The sequence below is a fragment of the Sminthopsis crassicaudata genome, chromosome 5 (genome assembly GCF_048593235.1).
Source record: "Sminthopsis crassicaudata isolate SCR6 chromosome 5, ASM4859323v1, whole genome shotgun sequence".
Taxonomy (NCBI): Eukaryota; Metazoa; Chordata; class Mammalia; order Dasyuromorphia; family Dasyuridae; genus Sminthopsis; species Sminthopsis crassicaudata.
Genome location: NC_133621.1, coordinates 275097306 through 275118917, shown reverse-complemented (window position 1 = coordinate 275118917; position 21612 = coordinate 275097306). Strand labels below are relative to the sequence as shown.

General features: G+C 34.3%; 1 protein-coding gene across 4 annotated transcripts in view; it reads left to right on the top strand.

The window, feature by feature from the left end:
• ATP2B1 (ATPase plasma membrane Ca2+ transporting 1) overlaps positions 1 to 21612 on the top strand; it is a 130684-nt gene that overhangs the window by 72587 nt on the left and 36485 nt on the right. For all 4 annotated transcript variants that reach the window (XM_074271106.1, XM_074271105.1, XM_074271107.1 and 1 more), the window contains exons 2-6: positions 581 to 1019; positions 12739 to 12936; positions 17444 to 17698; positions 17793 to 17918; positions 20242 to 20382. In XM_074271106.1, the coding sequence (XP_074127207.1) occupies positions 812 to 1019; positions 12739 to 12936; positions 17444 to 17698; positions 17793 to 17918; positions 20242 to 20382 (928 nt within the window). In that variant the 5' untranslated portion in view covers positions 581 to 811. The remainder of the gene's footprint in view (positions 1 to 580; positions 1020 to 12738; positions 12937 to 17443; positions 17699 to 17792; positions 17919 to 20241; positions 20383 to 21612) is intronic.

Sequence of the window (21612 nt, the reverse complement as noted above, 5' to 3'; positions counted from 1 at the left end):
TTCAATGTATACTGAATATTCTCTTACATTCTTGTACCACATTTTGGTTAACCATTCACCAGTGGACATCTTTATTCCTTTTTTTTCTCCTAAAAAAATATGTTGTCATAGATATTTTGGAAGTAGATGATATCTTTTTTTTTTTTTAATATATACTCAGCAGGGGAATTTCTAGGTTAAAACATATAGATGATTTAATTATCTTCTTAGCATAATTCCAGATTGTTTTCTTGAATAGTAGGACCAACAATTCAAAGCTCTCCCAGCAGTACATCAGTGTGCTTGTCTTTCCAGAACCCATCCAACAGTGATAATTCCCATCTTTTTTATCCTTACCAATTTATTGGTTGTGAAGTAAACCTTAGTTTCCATTCACTTTTCTCATATTAGTGATTGAAAGCAGTGTTTCATTTATTTATTAATAGATTGTGAAACTAAACAGCTAATTGTGTTGGGGGGGTGATATACACAATATATTTACCCACATATATCTTTTACTTAACATGACCCTTGAAAGTTGCTAACTTTTGCTTTACTTGAAAATGCTTTTATTAATAATTTTAAATCTTTTATTTTTCAGATTATACATCTGTTATGATTAAGGTGGAGAAAAGAAACTAGCCATGGACCAAAGTTCAAGAGACCTCCATGGAAAACATTGCTGCTGATGCTACTTTACAAATTCACATGATGAGTGTCTATTTTGAGGATGATTTTCATATTTAAACGATTTTCATCTTGGAAATATATCAAGTGAAAGAAATTTGTTCTTTTTGGAAACAATTTCCTCATAATAAAGATTATACCTGTAATGGGCGAAATGGCCAACAACTCTGTTGCATACAGTGGTGTGAAAAACTCTTTGAAAGAAGCTAATCATGATGGAGATTTTGGAATTACACTTGCTGAGCTCCGGGCTCTCATGGAGCTCAGGTCCACAGATGCATTACGTAAAATACAAGAAAGTTATGGAGATGTGTATGGAATTTGTACAAAGTTGAAAACCTCTCCCAATGAAGGTAAGATTTTTATTTTGACTTCTTTTGATTAGTCTTTTCTACAAAAGCAACATTTTGTCTTTGATTCATAAATTTAAAATGTATTTTTTCCTATTAGAAGGAGTGTCATTTCACAAAAATTTTGTTGAATAATAAATGTTTGCATAACCCAAGGAATAATGTAATCATTCAACAAGGTTAGAATCATTTGATTATTGTTGTAATATATCTTAAAATTCTATTTTGCATTTGTGTATTCCTTATATGTAAGATTATTCCCACACCCATTTTTATATTTTGTTGTTATTTTCTATGTATTTTTAATGTAGCTAGGTACAGTGAAGAGGGTGCTGGACCTGTAGTCAGGAAAACCTGAGTTCAAATCTAGCCCCAGAAACTTTCTAGCTGTGTGACCTTGGGCAAGTCTTTTAATCTCTTCATGCCACAATTTTGCTCCTCTGTAAAATAGAGATGATAATAGCACCTACCTCCTAGGTAATTGTAAGAATCAAATGATATAATATTTATAAAGTACTTCGTAAACCTTTTCAAACAGTTACAAATATTACTATTGTTTTACATTTTTTTAATTAATATCTTTTGTTTTTACATTTATTCTTAATTACAAAACTGCTTCATAAATTTTGGTTTTAGGCTAGCTATCAGTCGCAACAGCTGAAGGTTTCACTAGAAATAAGCTACATCCCCATTAACTTTCATTTTTCTTGATGCCTGAAAATATAAAATAGTGTTAATGTTATCAGCAGCTGGATAAGCTCTTTTTAGGTATGAGGGTTAGACTAGGCTTAATCTACGCTTTGAGAATAAAATTCAGCCATTTCTGAAGGAAATTAAGTGGGGTATGGCAATGATTTAACTTAAAGTCCTAACAGCTATTTCTTTTGAGTTAAAAACAAGATATATGAAAATAACAAAATAATCACATTAAAGTAGGAGAAATAATAAACAGTAAGTGTAATAAGAATAAATACTAAGTCATGATAAATGGACACTTGTTAATCACAACTTAATGTAATAGAAAATATGAGATTTTGTTTTTTAAAAAAAACTATTGGAACAATAACCATTTATAATATTTGACCACAGTTTACAAAGTAATTTCCTTACAAAAACTTGATATGCTATAGCTATTGCTGATATATTATGTGCATTTTGTAAATGAAGGTATATTATCTTTCTTCACTAGTTTTATAAAAATAACCTCCAAAGTAGTGTTTGTACTAAACATATTTGCTGGGTTTCATTACCTGTCACTTGTTATTTATAGTAAACAGAAAGTAATAGTAAAATTTTAGAAATAATTGTTCTAAAGTTATTTCAACCATTATGATTAATAAAAACTTACTTTAGGAAAAGCATGGTTGGATAATTTACACAGAAAGACCTTTGAAAGACTTCCAGTTACTCTGTAGAATATCATTATTGCTTATATTTATTTTATTAAATGATGTTTTACATGGAAGAATTATTTTTGAAGTAATGGTCCTTAAAATCCATATTTTGGTCTTAAAGAAGACATTGGAAAAGATTTAGAGCATTTGACAAAAGCTCTATTAACTTTTCTTTTCCATACCTTGAAACTTTTTAAAAAAGTATTGTCACCTATTTTTTGTTGCAGTATCAGGAAATATTTTTCAGTCCTTAAGCCTTTCTTCAATTTGTCCCTTTGATTTCATTATTTCCTATCTTCTTGACAGTAATTGTTTCTCACATTCATCTTCAGTCCACACACTTCTCATTCTTCCTATTTCCTTGATATGTTGAATTATTCTATAAAAGAAAAAGTTTTCTATCAATTTTCTAGCTCATCAAACTAAACTCATCTCACTCTTCTTTATAACCAGATTAAATGAAGAAGTTGTCTACACTCACCCCATCTTTTTCTCATTCCTTTACAATCTACCATTCACCTGCACTTTATGAAATTTCTCTAATTTCCCCTGCTTTCATAGTCCAATGTGATGGGTTTTTAAATCATTTCTTTAGGTTTCTTAGGACCATCAGAATCATCCAGCCCATCCTTTTCATTCTTCAAATGAAAGTGCTGAGGTATAGAAGCATTAAAGGACTTGTATAAATTCATACAGCTAGGAAGTTCCAGAGCTAAAAATCACATCCATCTTCCATGTTCATTATCATCATGCATTGGAAATGATGATTTAAACTAACGATCTTAGAATATCCTCCTTTTCTCAGAAATCACCGGTGTTCACTTCACAATTAGCATAGCAATTTGGAAGGAGCACTAGATTTTTTCTCAGAAGCTCTAGGTTTCAATCCTAGGGTTGATCCTTTTTGTGCTACATCCGTCATCCTGTGATTTTTTTTTTTTTTTTTTTTTTTTTAAGGTGAGGATTTGGGTTTATTTATTTGGTTGTTGTTGTTTTAAGTCCTCATCTTTATTGAGCTGTGCACCATTTGAAAAGACTTACTGCTTCCCAGATATTCCTTCTGGTATCCAACTAAAAATATCTTAGCTTGGATTTTTTATCAGCAACTCAAATTCAGTAGGCCTTAAAATAAAATTTATCTCTTTCCCCCAAATCTCCTCCATAATTTTGACAACTTTATTTGTGCATTAAACATGATTCACCATTAAATAAATGGAAGAAGAATCAGAGATGAGCTCAAAGGCATGAACATAAAGAATAAGAGCACTGGATACTATTTCCCATCTTCATAACCTTGATCTCTTCTTTGCCTCTTTCTCCTTGTCTCTCTGTTCAGCAAATTCAGCAGGCTTTTATCAAGCAATGACTTCCCAGTCTAGTGCTAGTGGTACACACTGTTATCTCTAGGAATTTGTAATACTGAGGAAAAACCTATATGTATATCAGATGATACAAAATACATAGTTAAAACAGAGTAATTTAAGGGACTCAAGAGATAGCAGTTTTTGGAAATCAGGAATGACCTTAGGTAAAAGCTCAAACATGAGTGGAATAGAGTTTTAAATGAAGTAAAGGACTGGATAATGTAGAGAAGTAAAAAAAGCTTTCCATTCATGGGGATAGTCTTCTCTAGAGCATGGAGACAAGAGTCATGGATCTGTGAGTTCAGTTTGATTTGAATCAAATTAGAATGAAAACAGTCTAGAAAGAGAAGCTGAAGCAGTTATAAAGGAATTCTTTCTATCTGTCTTTTTTGTTTGTTTGTTTTTATGCAGTAGGGAATCACTGAAATTTTTGGAGCAGGGTAATAATATTGCCAGACTTATAATATCAGTTTGACAATTTGTTTCATAGGAGATGTAATAAGAATCTAAACTAGGTTTATAAATGTGTGAATAAAGAGACAGACTATAGATGCAAGATTTATTAACAGAGATAAAGTTGAGAATATTTGGGATGAGGATAATCTCAAAGTCCTGAAGCCAAGGGATGGAAAGGTGCTGAGGCCTTCAAAGTTCTTTGGATATATGTGAAGTTTGAGATGCTTGTGAATCAGCCAAGTAACAATGTTCAGCAAGCAGTTTCAATGGAGAAGTGGGATTTGGCAGAGAACAACTTCACATCTCTACCCCCACCTTTGAGTTATTGTGAATTTATTTTGTATATACTTATTTTTACAATTTGTCTGCCTTTATAGAATCTTGATAGTTAAGAAAAACAAACATTTATTAAACACTTTCTAGATGCCAAATCTAAGACCTAGATATTTCACAGAAGTCTTTACCCATATGGAATTTCTAGTCCATCAGGAGAATGATAGGAAATTTCTGTTTAACATCTGGCTTATATCCCACTTCTTGCAAAGCTTTTTCCTGCTCCACGACTCCTAATCCTCTTCCTTTTGAGACTTTTTCCATTTATACTTTATATATCCTATATATATATATATATATATATATATATATATATATGTAGTTATTTGGATATTCTCCCACTAGAATGGGAACTGCTTACAAGCAGAAACCCTAGTTTTGTCTTTCTTTATATCACAAACATTTAGCACAGTGCCTGACACATGGTAAGCATTTAATAAATTCTTGTGACTGACGTATAGCATTTTAGGTGTTTACATTGCCTTATGTAATGTCATAAAAGTGAGAACTGGGCCTTGAACACTTCAGGGAATGCTTAGTAATGAGGGAGCTGGATTTATTTATTTATTTATTTGGTCCTGAGAATCCTTATAAATGGTAGGATCCATAGTCCAAGGAAAATCCTCTTTTTGTCTTCAAAGTGACCCAAATTGACATCATACTTACATTGTAATATCCAATGTAATTAGTATTGTATTGCTTTTTAATTTCAAGAGTATTATAACGGTATAAGCTTAACTATAACTGGATTATTGGAAGTTGCTTTTTTTTTTTCTTTTTTTTCAAGTTTTTAAAGTTAAAGTTTAAAGTTGCATAGGATGTAGCCTTTTCTCAAACTTTTCAATAACAAAATCTTAGGGTTTTTGTTTGTTTGTTTGTTTGTTTTGCTGAGGCTATTAAGTTTAAGTGACTTGCTCGGGATCACACAGCTAAGAAGTATTAAATGGTCTGAGGCCAAATTTGAACTCAGATCCTCCTGACTTCAGGGCTGGTTATCTATCCACTGCACCACCTAGCTGCCCCTGAGATCTTGGTTTTAAGAATATTACATTAATTTGCAGCTATACACCCAAATTCAGCTTACAATTGTCCTGTGTCCACAGTGATTTATTCGTCAAATTTTAATTAATCAGTGTTCTAATGCTTGAACATTGCCATTTGTTTCTAACATGTCTTTTTTTATAGATTTGATTTTTCATTAGTTTTTTTTAATTTGTAACATTGCCAGAGATCTCTGTGATGCTATCTAGAAATTCTATTACTTCCTAATTTTAACAAGAATAAAAATCAGAACATTTCTACTTTTAAATTAATTACTTAGTTTAAGAATTTGATCTTCTTATTTTAAAAAGTACTGTCACATTTCTTTTAATGTCCTGAAAATAGCAGTTGCTAGTGTCTGTGGGGTAAAGAAAAGTTTTTCCATTTTTGTCCCAAATTGTTTTCAAGAATAATTTTGATTGTCAAGAGAGCATTTGCAGTTTTCATCTGTTTTGTCACTACACACACACACACACACACACACACACACACACTACATGCACATACTTATATGTATGTATATATAGTTACACTAAGATTTCCTGAAAGATTAAAATGTACTATTCATTTTAAAAATCTTGTGTCTAACCTGAGATTCAATGTCTTCTGGTGTAAATAGACCCCAAATATCTCTACAGTAAGTCATTTCCTCCATATCTTCCTTCCTATTCTCAAGAAAAATACTTTTATGTTAAACTGAAAGTAAATATTTTTCTTAATCAATACTCTTTCAAAGCAAGTCTGTTTAGTAGTGTGACTGAAATTGAAAGTGTTATTGGCTTGGGCAGCCAGGTGATGCAGTGGATAGAGCACTAGCCCTGAATTCAGGAGCACCGAGTTCAAATCTGGTCTCAGACACTTAACACTTCCCAGCTGTGTGACCCTAGGCAAGTCACTTAACCCCAGCCTCAGGGAAAAAAAAAAGAAAGAAAAAGAAACTAGGAAAGTGGTATTGGCTTTCTAAAAGGTCTGTTTGATCTTTTGATTATTAGCAATGCTTGATGTAGTGTTCTCTTCCTTCCAATTTCTATGATTTAAAATTTAAAGCAAAAATAATCAGAAATACTAAATTTGTCACCATGATAGTGCACTAAGTTATCTTTGAGATTAAAATTCAAAATAAATAGTTTTAAATGCATGCTTCTAAAGGTAGTAGCCACTCTGGGTCATAAATGGGTGAATTTTAAGCATTAATGTTCATAATTTTCCATGTTGACGTAGAGTTCAGATCTGTTTCTGTTGATTTCCTATAGTTCATAGAGTTTTAATGTTTGAGAAATCCTTACTATATAGTTTTTGTTTATATATGAATAATTTTGAAGGTTAAACATATCTTACACATTATCTTAATACTTATTGTTGCCATTAAAAATTTAAATAACAACCTTTCTTGTCTCACCCATCTTCAGGAAATTGTGTTATCACCCAAAGACTCTCCACAAGTTCAGAGTGACTTTAATTAAGATAACTAATGTAAAATTGCCAGGGAAGTGTTGTTTATCTACAACTAAGCAAGTAAAACAGAACTATGTGGCTAGGAACATGCTTCCAGCCAATCACATTACCAGGAAGGTTTATCCAGAGAGCAAGGGCAACTCTAGGTATGGGAAGACAGTAAATGATGTACAAAGAATTTGAAATTTAAGATGGCACTTAGCTTAACTCAAAGCACTTGAGCTCTGAGCATCTAAATAAGCCTCCCACTGCCACTGTGGTTTAGAATTTGATGAGAACATTTCTTGGAGGACCTTGTTTCGAAAGAATTTAACTCTCTTGTAACTATATGGACAGAATATGGATCTGTATTTTAGGCTCAGGCCAGTTTTGGTAATCAAAAAATTTAATAGTCAATAATTTCCATCTCCCCGCATTCTTCATTTTGGTTTTGTGTACATGAGTTGTAAATAGCAACGCATAACTTATGGTCTGCTAATAAAATATAAGACTAATTTTTCATGTGTACCATGAAATTAAAAAAAAAATTAAAACTATGGAAAAACAGCAGAGAGAGTTTTATGTCTGAAAGGGACTTTGGAAGTCATCTATTTAATGTAGATTTTACTTCAGGTCTGATTTTCAGTAGCCCAATACCAAGTTAAGTGCCATTATTTTTTTACTATATGCTGTGATTGGAGCCAGACATAATATTTCTAAATCATCAGAACTTTTAAAAAAGCCTATGCGAATCCATTTGTTTAGAATAAGATCTTAAAATAGATCATACTTTTATCTTTTGTACTGAAGCTTATTTTAAAGGTCATGATTGTAATTATCCATTCAACAAATATTAAATGCCCATGTACTATAATTTGGTTTCACTTGTCTCTCCTACCTCCTCAGTATTGAAGATGATACAAAGAAATAAACCACCATTCCTGCCCAAGAGGAGTTTAAAGACTCCTGGGGGAGAAATATATGACACAAGTATGTAAATGTATAAGTTTGACAGGATGAGTGAGAAATTACTTCTAACTTTTGTGGAGGATACTTTTGCTGGAAGTTAAAGATTAAAGAGTAATTTGAGCAGTGGAGGCCTGAATCATGATCATGTGTGAAGAGTGGCGACTAGGCCCCTGTACCAATAGTGTATATATAGTGCATAGTGAGGAGCAGTGTGCTAAGACTTCACATTTCATGGTGGTCAACTGCTATGCAGTAAAGGTACCTTTTACTTTGTTTATTCTAATGTTTACAGTCTCCAGTAGGAACGCTAGTCATACAGTACAAAACATGAAAATAAAGACACTCCTACCCAACTCTCACTGGTCCTATTGTTAGACATCAGCCCTACTGGGGCAGGCCTTCATCACCTCAGATGCCAGAGGCCTTTTCCTAAAGTGAAGCTCTGATCTTATCAAGTTATCCCTCCTAAACTCCTGTGCTTCCCTATTACTTTTAGTATCAACTATATAAAACCCTTCCTACCCCTTCTATCTTCTTATACTTTGTTCCCTTCCAGCATTTTAAGCTACACTGGCTTACTTGGGATCCTTGCAAAGAATTCCATCTCCTAAATTTATACCTATTCACTCGTTGTCCTCCATGTCCAAAATGCTTTCTCCCCTTACTTCTGACTCAAAACTTCCCTGACTTCTTTCAAAACTGCTCACCTACCTTCTTCTTGAGATTTCCTGCTGACCTTTCTCAACCTCCTCTGGAGCTTTCCACTGATACTGTATTGTTTATCATACATACACATTTGTGGCATTTTGTGGGCATGAGTGGCTGATATTGCCGTTCTTTATATCCCTATGTGTATAGTGCCTGGTACAGTCATAAAAAGTATTTAATAAATGCTGACTGACTGGCTTTAGAGGCCTATTCTGGATTTTAGTAAAAAAAAATAATAGATATGTCATGTTTTACCGACTTGTTTGAGAATTCCATTCTCCATTTTAGGAGGTTGGCATCAGAACAGCTGGCCCCCCTTAATTATCTCTTACTTCTCCTGGTCTTCCTTGAATATGCCTGTCTGCCAGATTTTTCAGGAAGACCTGAGTTCAGATACCCCACTTCAGAACAAGCCACTTAATTTTTCCTCATCTCAGTTTCCCCATTTTTAAAATGAAGATATTACCTAATCAAATAAATTAACATGTAAAGTGCTTCACAACCCTTAAAGCTCTTTATAAATGCTAACTATCAGATATCATGGACAGTAAATATATTTTAGGATTTCTAATTAGAGAAGACATAGGGCATAGTCTGACAAAAACTCATGATGTTAGAAGAGTAGGTTTCAAAATTAAGAGGAAAAACTAGATATTTGTAAATATTAGTTTCCCCAAGTTTCCCAGAAATTTTTCCTTTGATTATTTTTTCTACAGCGCATTCATATATTCCTAATTTACACAGCCATTTCCCAAAAGATGGACACAACTTTTTAATTTTTAATTTTTGCAATACAAAAAAGTATTGTTTGTGGAAATAGAGCCTTTTCCTCTTTCCTTCATCTCTTTGATATAATACAACCAGTCAATAAATATTTATTAAGCACCCACTTTATGCCAAACTCTGTGCTTATCACTGGGGATAACAAGAAAGAAAAATGATAGTCCCTGCTCTCAAGGAGCTCACTCATGAGGGAAACAACAAACACATGGTGGTAGATGTTGATTGAAGTATGCATAGAATAAACACGAGAAGGCAGGGACCTAAAATTCAGAAGTGTTGGGCATTCAAGGAATCCAAATGACCCAGTGATGGTTATGGGGAATGGGAGAGCATTCCTGGCAGGTATGGGGTTCAGTGGTTAGAGAAAATGTTTGGAGTTGAGAGTGTTTTGTTGTGGGATAGTCCAGCGGGCCAGTGTCTCTGGAATGAAGAAGACATGTTCAAGAGTAAAGTGGGAAAAAAATTGGATCTAAGTTAACTGGCTTTGAATGCTAAATCCCTTTGGAGGCTGAATGGAGGAATGACTGAAGGGAGTGAACTTGAGGCAGGTGGAGACTCACCACATTCCAGCATGCTGTTGCAGTACAGGGTAGGAGATGATGGTCAGGTCTACACTAGAGTGGTGATAGTATCAGAAGAGAAAAAAGTTTATTTGAGAGATGTGAAGGTGAAATCAACAGAGCTTAGCAACAGATTTGATGGTGGGGAAGAGGAGGGTGAAAGAGACTGTGAAGTCCAGGATTTCTCTGAGGTTATAAGCCTGATGTTGCCCTTTACACTAACAGAGAAAGTAAGAAATGGGAAAGGGTTGAGGGAAAGATTATAGGTCTGTTTTGGATGAGTTTAGAGTGTCTGCTGGACATCTCATTCAAGATCTCTGAAGAGCAATTGGACAGATGAGACTGATGGTCACCTGAGAGTTTACAGTAGAATAGAAATCATGGGAGCAGAATTGAGAATCATGGGAAAAAAAATCACTTAGTATTTGTATCCCTCAGTCAAAGGTATGCACAGTTTTTTTATACAGGTAGCATAGTTTGAAATTATTTTATCTAATTTATATTAAATTACTTTCCAATTTTCCAACAAATGCCAAATGATAATTAAAAGTAATGATTGCTGGCATTTATATAGGATTTTAAGATTTGTAAAGCATTTTGCAGTTTGACTTGATCCTTATAAAAACACTATGTGGTAGCTGCTATTAGGTCCCCATTTTACAGAGGAAAAGAGAGCTTCATTGACTTGCCTAGGGTCACAGTAATGGTTTAAGGAGCATTAGCTGCTATTAGGTTCCTATTTTACAGAGGAAATGGACATGGAAGAGAGCTTCATTGACTTGCCTAGGGTCACACAGTAATGGTTTAAGGAGCATTTTAACTTGGGTATTCCAGACTTTGTATTTGATGGGCTTCACTCTCTAGCTACCTCTGTATAGGTGATGTTTTAACTGGTATCTTTGGGTTTATTAAAAATTATGCTCCTTTTTTTTTTTCTTTTCCCTTTTTTGTAGTATGTATCAGTTCCACTGATCTATTTCTTTTTTTCACTAGTGTCAAATAGTTGTGATGATTACTGCTTTGTAGTGTTATTTGAGATCTGCTATTACTAGATCTTCTTCTTTGGCATCTAATTTCCTTAGAATTTTTAAAAAATACAATAGTTTATTTATCTATTTATTTATTTGTTTGTTTGTTTGTTTGTTTATTTTGAGGCAAGTGGGGTTAAGTGACTTGCCCAGAGTCACACAGCCAGGAAGTGTTAAGTGTCTGAGGCCATATTTGAACTCAGGTCCTCCTGAATTCAGGGCAGGTGCTCTATCCACTGCGCCACCTAGCTGCCCCTAGTTTATTTTTTATTCTTTGGTTAAGCCCCTCAACTATTATTATGTACCAAGTATTAGCTTACTTGCCCTTGTTTTTTAAAGAGTAAACTGCCAGCTCTTATCCCTGTATTTTTCCAACCATGGATGGTATCTGATTCCTTCTTTCTTCTTTCATGCCTCTGGCATAAATTCTTTCTCACAGATCTATTTCTCTATGTATCTTTTTCCTAGTTATCATATCCACCAGTGTTTTCAGTAAGTAATAAAGATATAATTCTCAACTTTTGTGATTATGATGTGTTAATATCATATTAATTTATATAAACAATTGTAATACCATGTGCATTATAGTATATTGATGCTATGTTAGTTAATAATTAATACTGATAATGGCAAGATCAAAAACAATAATACAGAATCCATGCCCAGCAAAGACATCTTTAAGTGGAATCTCATTTTCCTTGTAAAGTCAGACTATGTTTTAAATCAGAAAAGGCTGCTGCAGTCTAAGCTGTAGACTCTCCTTTATCTTCTTAGATTTTTTGTCTGCCATTTATTGCCCCTGAATGAATAATTGTTTAACTCTCTACTGCTTCTTCAGCCCCAAGTGGACTAAGCAAGAATGAGCCAAGCTGCAGTAGCTCAAAGACAGTCTTCTCTGAATTAAGTCCCAAATGAAAAGAATTATTAGGTTTGATATAGGGATTAAGTCCTAGAGAGTTCCTAAACTGAGGTTTAGTGATGTGCCCAGGACCAGAAAGCCATGTCTGAGGATTTGAACATAGGTATTCTCTACTCCAGTCCTGGCACTTTATTCACTATATGCTGTGTTGATTTTACTTAGATAATTTCTTTTTCTTTCTGTTTTTGGTACAGACATGTGATTCCATTGGTGTGGACAGCTCCTGGTGGGGTAACTCCTTTCATTAATACAGATTTCTAATTCATCTGTAATTTAGTTGCAACTGTCTTGGTTGCTTTAGTAATCTGAGAAGTTAACTAGCTTGTATCCTGTAACACAGCTAGTAAGTGTCAGAGAGAAGATTATTTAAATCTTCCTTTATTTAAAAGGTCTTTCTTACTCCAAGGCACCATTTATTCATTAGATTAGACTCCACTACTTCTAGTTTGGACAATTATAGGAAGTGCAAAAGAAAAAAATGCTGAAAAATTCAGTATGAACTAGAAGCTTATATTTAGTTTTCTTGAATCACATAGTCAAAATTTTCTTTACAGGTATTTATGTGGTTGTTGCTTTGGTCTGTTATTGATAAATGATTTTTAAAAGAGCCTTATAAATTTGAGTTTGAGGAGGTACAAATAATAAAAATGAAATTAAATTTTTAAATTAGCAAATATTACAACTATTGACATACATGTTTGCTTCTTTTTTCTTTTTTTTTTTTTTTTAACAGGTTTAAGTGGAAATCCTGCAGATATAGAGAGAAGGCAAGCAGTGTTTGGGAAGAACTTTATACCTCCCAAAAAGCCAAAAACATTTCTTCAATTAGTATGGGAAGCATTACAAGATGTTACATTAATTATATTAGAAATTGCAGCCATAGTATCATTGGGCCTTTCTTTTTACCGACCTCCTGAAGGGAATAATGCACGTAAGTGAACTACTCTCCAAAAATACTTAAAATTTAGTGTTACTTTTAATAAGTAATTATTACATGGAGTGCTTTACTAAAGAATATAAAGGAGAGGGACAATGAAAAACAAGTACATTTCTGTTCTCCAGTTTTTATAAATATTTTTGTGTGTATGATATGGTTATTGTTCGCTTGAAAAATTTCTTTATGGCCTTTGACTGTTTATCATTTAGTGATTCTTGTTTCCTTTAAGAAATAAATAGGACAGCTAGGGGACACAGTGGATAGAGCACCAGTCCTGAAGTCAGGAGGACTTGAGTTCAAATCTGGTCTCAAACACTTAACACTGTGTGACCCTGGGCAAATCATTTAACCCCAATAGCTTCAGCAAAAGAAAGAAAAAAGAAAGAAAGGAAGGAAGGAATTACTAGCTGTTTTAAAACTTTTCTTATATTTTGAATTTAAGAAATGAACTTTGTTAGAGATAACAAGATTGATTATTCTCATAGATTATTTTATTCTTTCTCTGATATTCACCGTTATATTCCCTACACTATTTTTCCCCAAACATTCTCTTCTCTCCTGAAACTATTCCCTTCTCTTTGTTTCATAAGTTGCCTAATAAACTGAGATGTTCTGTTACTCCTTTTTTCCTCATATCCTACATCTCAGATCACCTCAGCAACCTATCTGTTGTCTGTTTTTCTCCTAAATATCACTATCTAGATTCCCATAGATATAAACTCAGCATTTCCAAAAAAAAAAAAAAAAAAAAAAAAAAAAAAGACTTTATCTTCCCAGCGAAACCCAGTCTCTTGAGGATGCCACAGTCAATTTGGTCATCCAGGCTCACAATCTTGAAATCATCCTATACTTCACTGTCCCTTGCTTACTATTCATCTTTGATTAGTTACCCAGTGCTCTAATTCTTTGTCCACAACACTTCTCACATCTCTGCCTTTCTCTGTGTTCAAACAGACACCAGCCTAATTAACTTGGATCATTGTAGCAGTCTACTTATTGAGCCCCCCAGCTTCTTCCCTAACCAATGTATCTTCAACATTTCTGCTTAGAGAACAGCTTGAGTATGCATACCCTTACTTAGCAATCTTAGGGCACTGATGGCATCTGTGTTTCAGTTTCTTCATAATCCAGGTTAAAACTGCATTTTCAGACCAATTTCACATTATCTCCTTCCTTTGCTGTGTTTTCTAGCCAACTGTGTTATTTGCAGAATACCCCATATAACTCATTCTACCTTTGTATCTCTGTCTTCATGCCTGGAATGTACTCCCTTCTTACCTCCATCTAGCGTTCTTCAGACCCAACTCAAGAACTACTTTCCATTGCCTTTTTTGATTTTCCTTCAGGATTGTTCATTTTCTTCCTCCACCTATGAAATTATTTTTATGTTCCATGCATTTTGTACATAAAGAAGATAGTTAGCTGTGTTGACTACAGTCATGTTATTATGTATAGTAAAAAACAAAAACACTTTATAAAAGGTTCTGTTTATCATTTTGGTATAGTTTTACACTAGCTCTCTCCCATTTCTTATTTACCACCACCAGGTTAAAACCAAGACAGTGTTATTACTAAAACATTACATAGAAATTGGGCAGGAATGAGTCTTTTGAACAAGTATACTCTGCCTCTCATTTTGTTTTCAAGCTTTGTTTTCTCAAATTATATTGGTCCCAAATAACTGCCATATTCTTAAGATCTTGAAAGCATACTAGAACCTAATGCTCAGAAATAATGGAATCATATAGGGTTAGAATGTGAAGGGACTTTAGGAGTCATCTCATTGACGCCTAACTTAAGGTTGGGCTGATAAATGGGAAACCTGAAACATAGGTTGGATATTTAATGTCAGAATATATGTTCCTTTTCCCAGGAAGATTATATTCTATTTGAGGATTACTTTGTTATAAAGTTGTTCCTTTATGTTAATCTGTGATCTTAAATCTGAGTAGAACTTCACAAAAGGTCTTCTTTGGTCAAGTTGAATTCTTCTAATCCATCCTCATGACAAACCTACAAGTATTTGAAAACTATGGTGTTCTTAGTTCTTTGTTAAACATCTCTGATTCCTTTAACCAGTCCTCATGGCATGGTTTTAAGTGCTTTTGCCATTTTCATTGTCCTCTTCTGGATGTGTTCCAAATTATTGATGTCCCTTCTAAAATATGATATTTCCAATCTGACACTTTGAGATAAGATCTGACCTGGGCAGATTATAGTAGAGACTTTCCCTTTCCTCATTATGATCACTGCTTTGATTAATGCAGCTTAAATCACTTAACTGTCATTAACATATTTGATTGACATGCTCTTCAGATTTTCCCCATGCATATTGGTTTCATTAGCCATTTTCATTATCAAAATCTTTCTTGGGAATCTTTTGACTGTCTCATGATCTAGATTAAATACAACAAATAGGAAACAAGAGTGGGTCTATTATGTATAAAATATATATGAGAGCTAGTCACTGATTTCATGTAACTAACTGTTGCTCTTCTGGAGGGATGACACACCCCAGTTAACTTTATGTCAATATAATGGCAAAGGACAAAGCACAATTGTTGATCATTTAGGGGATATTATTCTATAAAGACTTTATTTAGAAGGTAGATTGGGATTTTAATAGATATTTAGGGATTATTGAAAAGCGATCTAAGTAGATAGAAGACATTCCAGACAATGACATTAATTCTCTTTTAGTGCCTCAGACATTGGGAGCATAACCTAGTATCACCCAAACTTTAAAAATCTGCTTTTTTTCAAGTAAATCTGAAGCTGTTGCAGCCTTGTTCTCCAAATATCCTGTGCTTTCACAATCACTTTCACCAAATGGGTATATGGTTTCTGCTTTACAAATTCTATTCTTTGTTGGTGCACATTAGATTCTTTGCTTTTTTTTTTTTTTTTTCCTTTTTCAAAAAATAATGTTAATAGGCCAGTCTGTGACTATTCTATTACTCTTCTTGATTGTCTTTCCCTATTTAAAAAATTTCCTATTTTAAAAAAAAAAATTCTTGGTCTCTCTGCCCCGCTCAGCCTCAGTTGCCTTTTTCTTCAGACATCTGGAGTTTGGCTTCTCTCTCCACATTCTATTCAAACTGTTTTCCCCATGGTTGCCAAGGACTACTCTTATCACCAAATCCCACTAACATTCATTCTTTGACTGTTTACTCTGTAGTGCCCAGCATCTATACTATTCAGTGTCTATACTATTCAGTGTTGATCTCAACTTTCCTGATATTCTTCCTTGGCTGAAAGGACACTGTAATCTCTAAAGTTACATACTCTCTGAATTGTGTTTACATCTAGTTTTTGGAGGCAATATGACATTATAGATGGAAAGCTGATCTCCAATTAGGAAAGACTAGGTTTAAATCCCATCTCAAATATGTACTGGTTGTGTGACCCTGAATATTCAACTCTGGGTAGCACTGTAACTATATATTGGAAGAGCAGATGCCAGTCTGCTTGAGTAGAGGGACTTTGCTGAATCAAGAGTTCATGAATCAGTGAAATCCCAGGTATAGATCCTCTCCTTTTTAGCTCTTTAATATGGGTGAGCACTGCTAAAGAGAGTTTCCTATGCCCTTGAATGAACCCCAGGTTTAGTCCCATTGCCATTAATTATGTACATACATTTGGATGTCATATAAAAAGGGCTGGTCTCGTAAGCCCGAGCTTCAAGCCTTGCCTCTGACATAGACAAATCATGTGGCCCTTTGTTATTCACTGAATTTTTAAAGGCTCCAGGGCAGAAAAGGGAACAATCTACCCATCTAGAAATTCCTTATCAGGAGCTTCATTGGGGGAGTGGGGGTAGGTTTAATTATATATGTGATCTTTCCCTATTTCTTGTTTCTACAGTTTGGGGGGAAAAAAGATCTTTCAAATTTGGAATTTTTCTTTTTTCTCTTGTGTCCTCACAAATACTATACAAGTGGTGTGTGCTATACAAATAATAGGAAACTAATAAATTTTCAGAAAATGATTTTTTTTTTAAACAAAGGCTTTGATTGGTATAGAATATCATGCTACCAAATAAGTACTTCCACTTTAGATTATTTTGTGGGTTAGTGACTGTTTTTTGCCCTTTTTTGTATCCTAGCATTTAAAGCACAATGCCTGGCACATGATAAGAATTTAATAATAAAGATAGCTTAAAAATTATATAGCATTTGCTATGTGCCAGACACCATGTTAAGTGCTTTCCAATTATTATTTCATTTGATCCTCAGCAATTTTGTAGGGAGGTAGGAGCTGTTATTCTCTTTTTATAGTTGAAAAAACTGAGGCAGACACAGTTTAAGTAACTTGTTCTGTTTTACACAGCTTGGAAGTGTTTGAGGAAGGATTTGAACTCAGGTTTTCCTGATTCCAGACCTTGTGTTCTGTGCATTATAGGTTTCCCCTAGCTGTCTCAGTTTATTTACTGACTGATATATTGCCATGATAACAGCATCGATAAATTTTGCCTTTCTCAATGTTTTTTTCTTCCTGATAGTTTGTGGAGAAGTTTCTGTTGGTGAGGAAGAAGGTGAAGGTGAAACTGGCTGGATTGAAGGAGCTGCCATCCTTTTGTCAGTAGTATGTGTTGTGTTAGTGACGGCTTTCAATGACTGGAGTAAAGAGAAACAGTTTCGAGGTCTGCAGAGTCGAATTGAACAAGAACAGAAGTTCACAGTCATAAGAGGTGGACAAGTCATTCAGATACCGGTAGCTGACATTACTGTTGGGGATATTGCTCAAGTGAAATATGGTAAGCATCTTCAGACAAAGAGTGCTTCAGCCCTGGGCTTTTTTAAAGTATCGATTTCATTTACAAAGCATTCCTTCTTTGCTTGATGATACAGGTGATCTTCTTCCAGCCGATGGTATACTTATTCAAGGAAATGATCTCAAAATTGATGAAAGTTCACTGACTGGAGAATCTGATCATGTTAAAAAGACATTGGATAAAGATCCCTTGCTTTTATCAGGTCTGCATTCTTTATAAAAGCTATATAAATTTAAAAGTTGTTACATGATGATGTTAAACTGTCATGACTTAAAAGAAATAATCTAGTCAGTATAGAGTTAGACAGTTGCAGGAAAGCCTGACTTCAAGCCATTTACTCTCTCAGGGTTCAGCCCAGCTCTCCAAAAATCCATTGCATTGACCAACATTGGAAAAGCAGTTAGCAGACATTTAAATGTCTACTGTGGGCCAAGTATTTAGGATACCAGTATGAAACATAAAACAGTCACTACTCTGAAGGAGTTGAGATTGATATCCTTTCAGGGAAGCCACATATACCTTGTAAAGTAGTTAAACAGGAAATTCATAGTGCTTGAGGTGAGGGAGTCAGTTTCAATGGAAAATGGTGCTTGCTTGAGCCATGTCTTTAAAGGAAGCATGAAGGATTCTATAGAAGCTGAAACCAAGGCACGAAATGAAACATGGGGCGCTGTCTTTGAGGAGCAGAGAGAAGTTATTGTGGGATGAAGATATGAGAAGGAATGTTCTACACTGGTCATAGGTCCAGGCCAAAAAATGTATCTAAATTTTTTTCTAGCCTAAGTTTTGTATTTTTCTCCTCATTTTTGGACATGTATTTGAGTGTCCAAAAATGAATCTATCCAATTAAACAAATTCAACAATTATTTTAAGCACATTCTGGAATTATAGAGACAAAAACTGAGTAATCTCTTTCTGCCTTAAGAAAGCTTAACATCAAATAGGACAGTTGAAACATACACATAAATCTGATGCGAAGAAGATAAAGTTCTGTAGAAAATTGAATGAAGGTGAGATCTTTGAAGATGATAGGGTAAGGGAAGGTTTACATGAACTAAATGGCATTTGACTTGAGCATATTGGGGGAAAAGATAATTCAATAATTATTTATAACATACTATATAGCAGATATTGTACTAATTATTAGAAGTATAAAGATAAGAAAATAAGAAATAAAAGTTCCTCCCTTCAGGGAGCTTTTATCAGTATCCACTGCAGAAGGCTTTTCAACCACTGGCAGAGAAACAGGGCAGGTCCATTCCAGCTCTGCGGAATGGCCTTTGTGCATATGCAGAGGCTGTGTGTAAGGTAAGGTTATTCTGAGCTTACTGAAACCCAGAGTGCTTAGTTTTCTCTTAAAGAGGCAATAAATATTTTTTGCATCCAAGAGATAGTTGTCTGGTGTATAAAATTGTAGTTTGAAAGAAAAAGATTGAAGCTTTATGAACTTAAGAGGATTTTATATTAGTTTAAGTATAAGGAGGCTCTGAATTAGATCTTTAGCATCTCAGTAGATTTTGGCTTCTTGAGAAGATAGAGTGTTCCTTTCTGTCAAGTACTTGTTGCTTGGCTGAGAGTGGGTTGGGGAGGACTGGGGCCAGATTGCATATGTCTGAGGAGTAGGGAAGGAATGAAGAATTGGCAGCTCCTCTGTAAATTTGAGCACTGATTGAGTAAGACCAATCCAGAATAACAACTTGGTGGGGGAGAAGTTTAAGAGGGGACTTTTTTTAGTTTGAAGAAGCACATTTAGGGACTTGAGAAGGGAAGGTTACCAGCAGAGGGAAGGGACATGGATCATCTATGTGAGTTTTCAGGCACTTAGAGTGGAATCCTTCAGTCACTGACTGAGAACCATCAGAAATCTCTACACACATCTCCCCATTCGTTTTGCAGATGAAGAAAGTTGATAGTGACTATACTTTCCCAAGATAGGTAATTTGTTATATATGTGTAACTTACATCACAAATATTTACCAAATATATATAGAATCGACAAGGTTACTTGGATCTAAATAAAAAGAGTGGCTTATTAAACCTTTTTCATTTAATAGAAATACTTTAAGTGAGCTATTCACTTTAATTTGACTTTTTTAATATATTATTTTATAGTGACCAGTTAGTCAGATTTAATAGATATGTTCCATGAAATTTTTTAGAAGCTATAAGAATTGCCAAGCTATTTGTACTAAAATGTTTCTATTCACCTATTAATGCTTTTATACAAAGAGTCTTATACCTGTCATTAGTTTTTGTGTCTAACAGAAGTGAAGTTTAACTAATCAGGAAACTGTATCACTATTGAAATAAGTGTCTGGTTTGAAAGTACTTTTAGTAATTTATCTGTTTCATAAAAACTTTCTTGAGGATTAAGTGCCTACTTTTGATTGCTTTGTCTTGATTATTCATCTGTGAAGATCTTTAGTAATTACATTTTCTTCATTTTTTAGTAAAAATGTTAGCTTAACAGTTCTTATTTAATAGCATCGTTTACAAAGAGGAAACTAACTTTTTTGTTGTTATAGGTACCCATGTGATGGAAGGCTCTGGGAGAATGGTAGTTACAGCTGTGGGTGTGAACTCCCAAACTGGAATTATTTTTACTTTACTTGGAGCTGGAGGTGAAGAAGAAGAAAAGAAAGATGAAAAGAAAAAAGAAAAGAAAAGTAAATGTAGTAATTTGATTTCATTCTTTAAAAAGAAAAAAAAAACTTCTTTATATTTGAAAATAGTTGTGGAAACTGGATTTACTTTTAAAATTGATGCAACAAATTAAAATGCCTTTTAGTATTCATATTCTATAATATGCACAGTAATTTCTTTTGAATATAGAACTGAGGGAGGATTCATTAAACATTTTAATATGAAAGAGGGCTAGAAGGCAAATTGGGCAGGAGGGAAAGGGGGGGGACTTTCTTATCAAGGAAACACTTTTCTACAACCCTTCAGCTCGTCCTCCCTTGTCTCCATCAAATTGTCCCCCAAATCATCCTTCCTCATCCCTCCCTCTCTCTCTTCTCTCTTGTCTTTAGTCTTTCCCTGTTTATTGATTCCTTCCCTGTTGCCCAGAGTTCTCCCCAGCCCATTAAAAAGCATTCAGTTCACCTTCTTTCCTTCCCCCCTCTCCCTCCTCCCCATGCTGTCATCCTGTCTGGGTTCACTTTTCTTTGCCAAAAAGCTGTCTGTTCTTGTTGCTTCTGCTTCCGTTCTTTTCCCTTCTCACTTACCCCTTGCTATTTGCCTTCACACTTCATCTTTCAACTGTAAAAGTGCTTTTTCCAAAGGTACCATTGATCTATCTCATAATTGTCAACTCTATTGGCCTTTTCCCAATCCTTATCTTTCTTGATCTCTATGCAACATTTTTTTTTCTTTTGCTCTTGATTACCCTTTTTCGAATTTCCTCTCCTTTGTTCTTATAACACCACTCTCTCTTTTCTTCCCATTTACTTGACTACATAGTGGACTTTTTGGGATCTTCAACCATAGAAGAGTAAAAAGACCAGTTTGGTCAGATCATCTGGGAATGAGAGTAATAAAGGTCAAAGGTTGTATTTGGATCAGATCAGATCTTGAAACACTTTCAGTTGCCAATATTGGAGTTTATATTTGTTCCTGGAGGTTATCTTGGAGCCACTAGAGTTTGAATAAAGGAGTGATCTGTCAGGCCTCATGTTTAAAAAGAGAGGCCGGAGGCTGGGGAATAAATAAAAAGATAGCTGTAAAGAAAAGACAAGCAAGTCCTGATTTATATTGTATTTTTTATTCTTTGATCCCTGGCACATTATTTCTTCAGAATGGTAATAAAAGACTTTGGTTTGAATTTTGCCTCTGTGCTACCTTAGACAAGTCATTTAGCCTCTCAAGGTTGAGTTTTTTCATTTGTAAAATAAGAC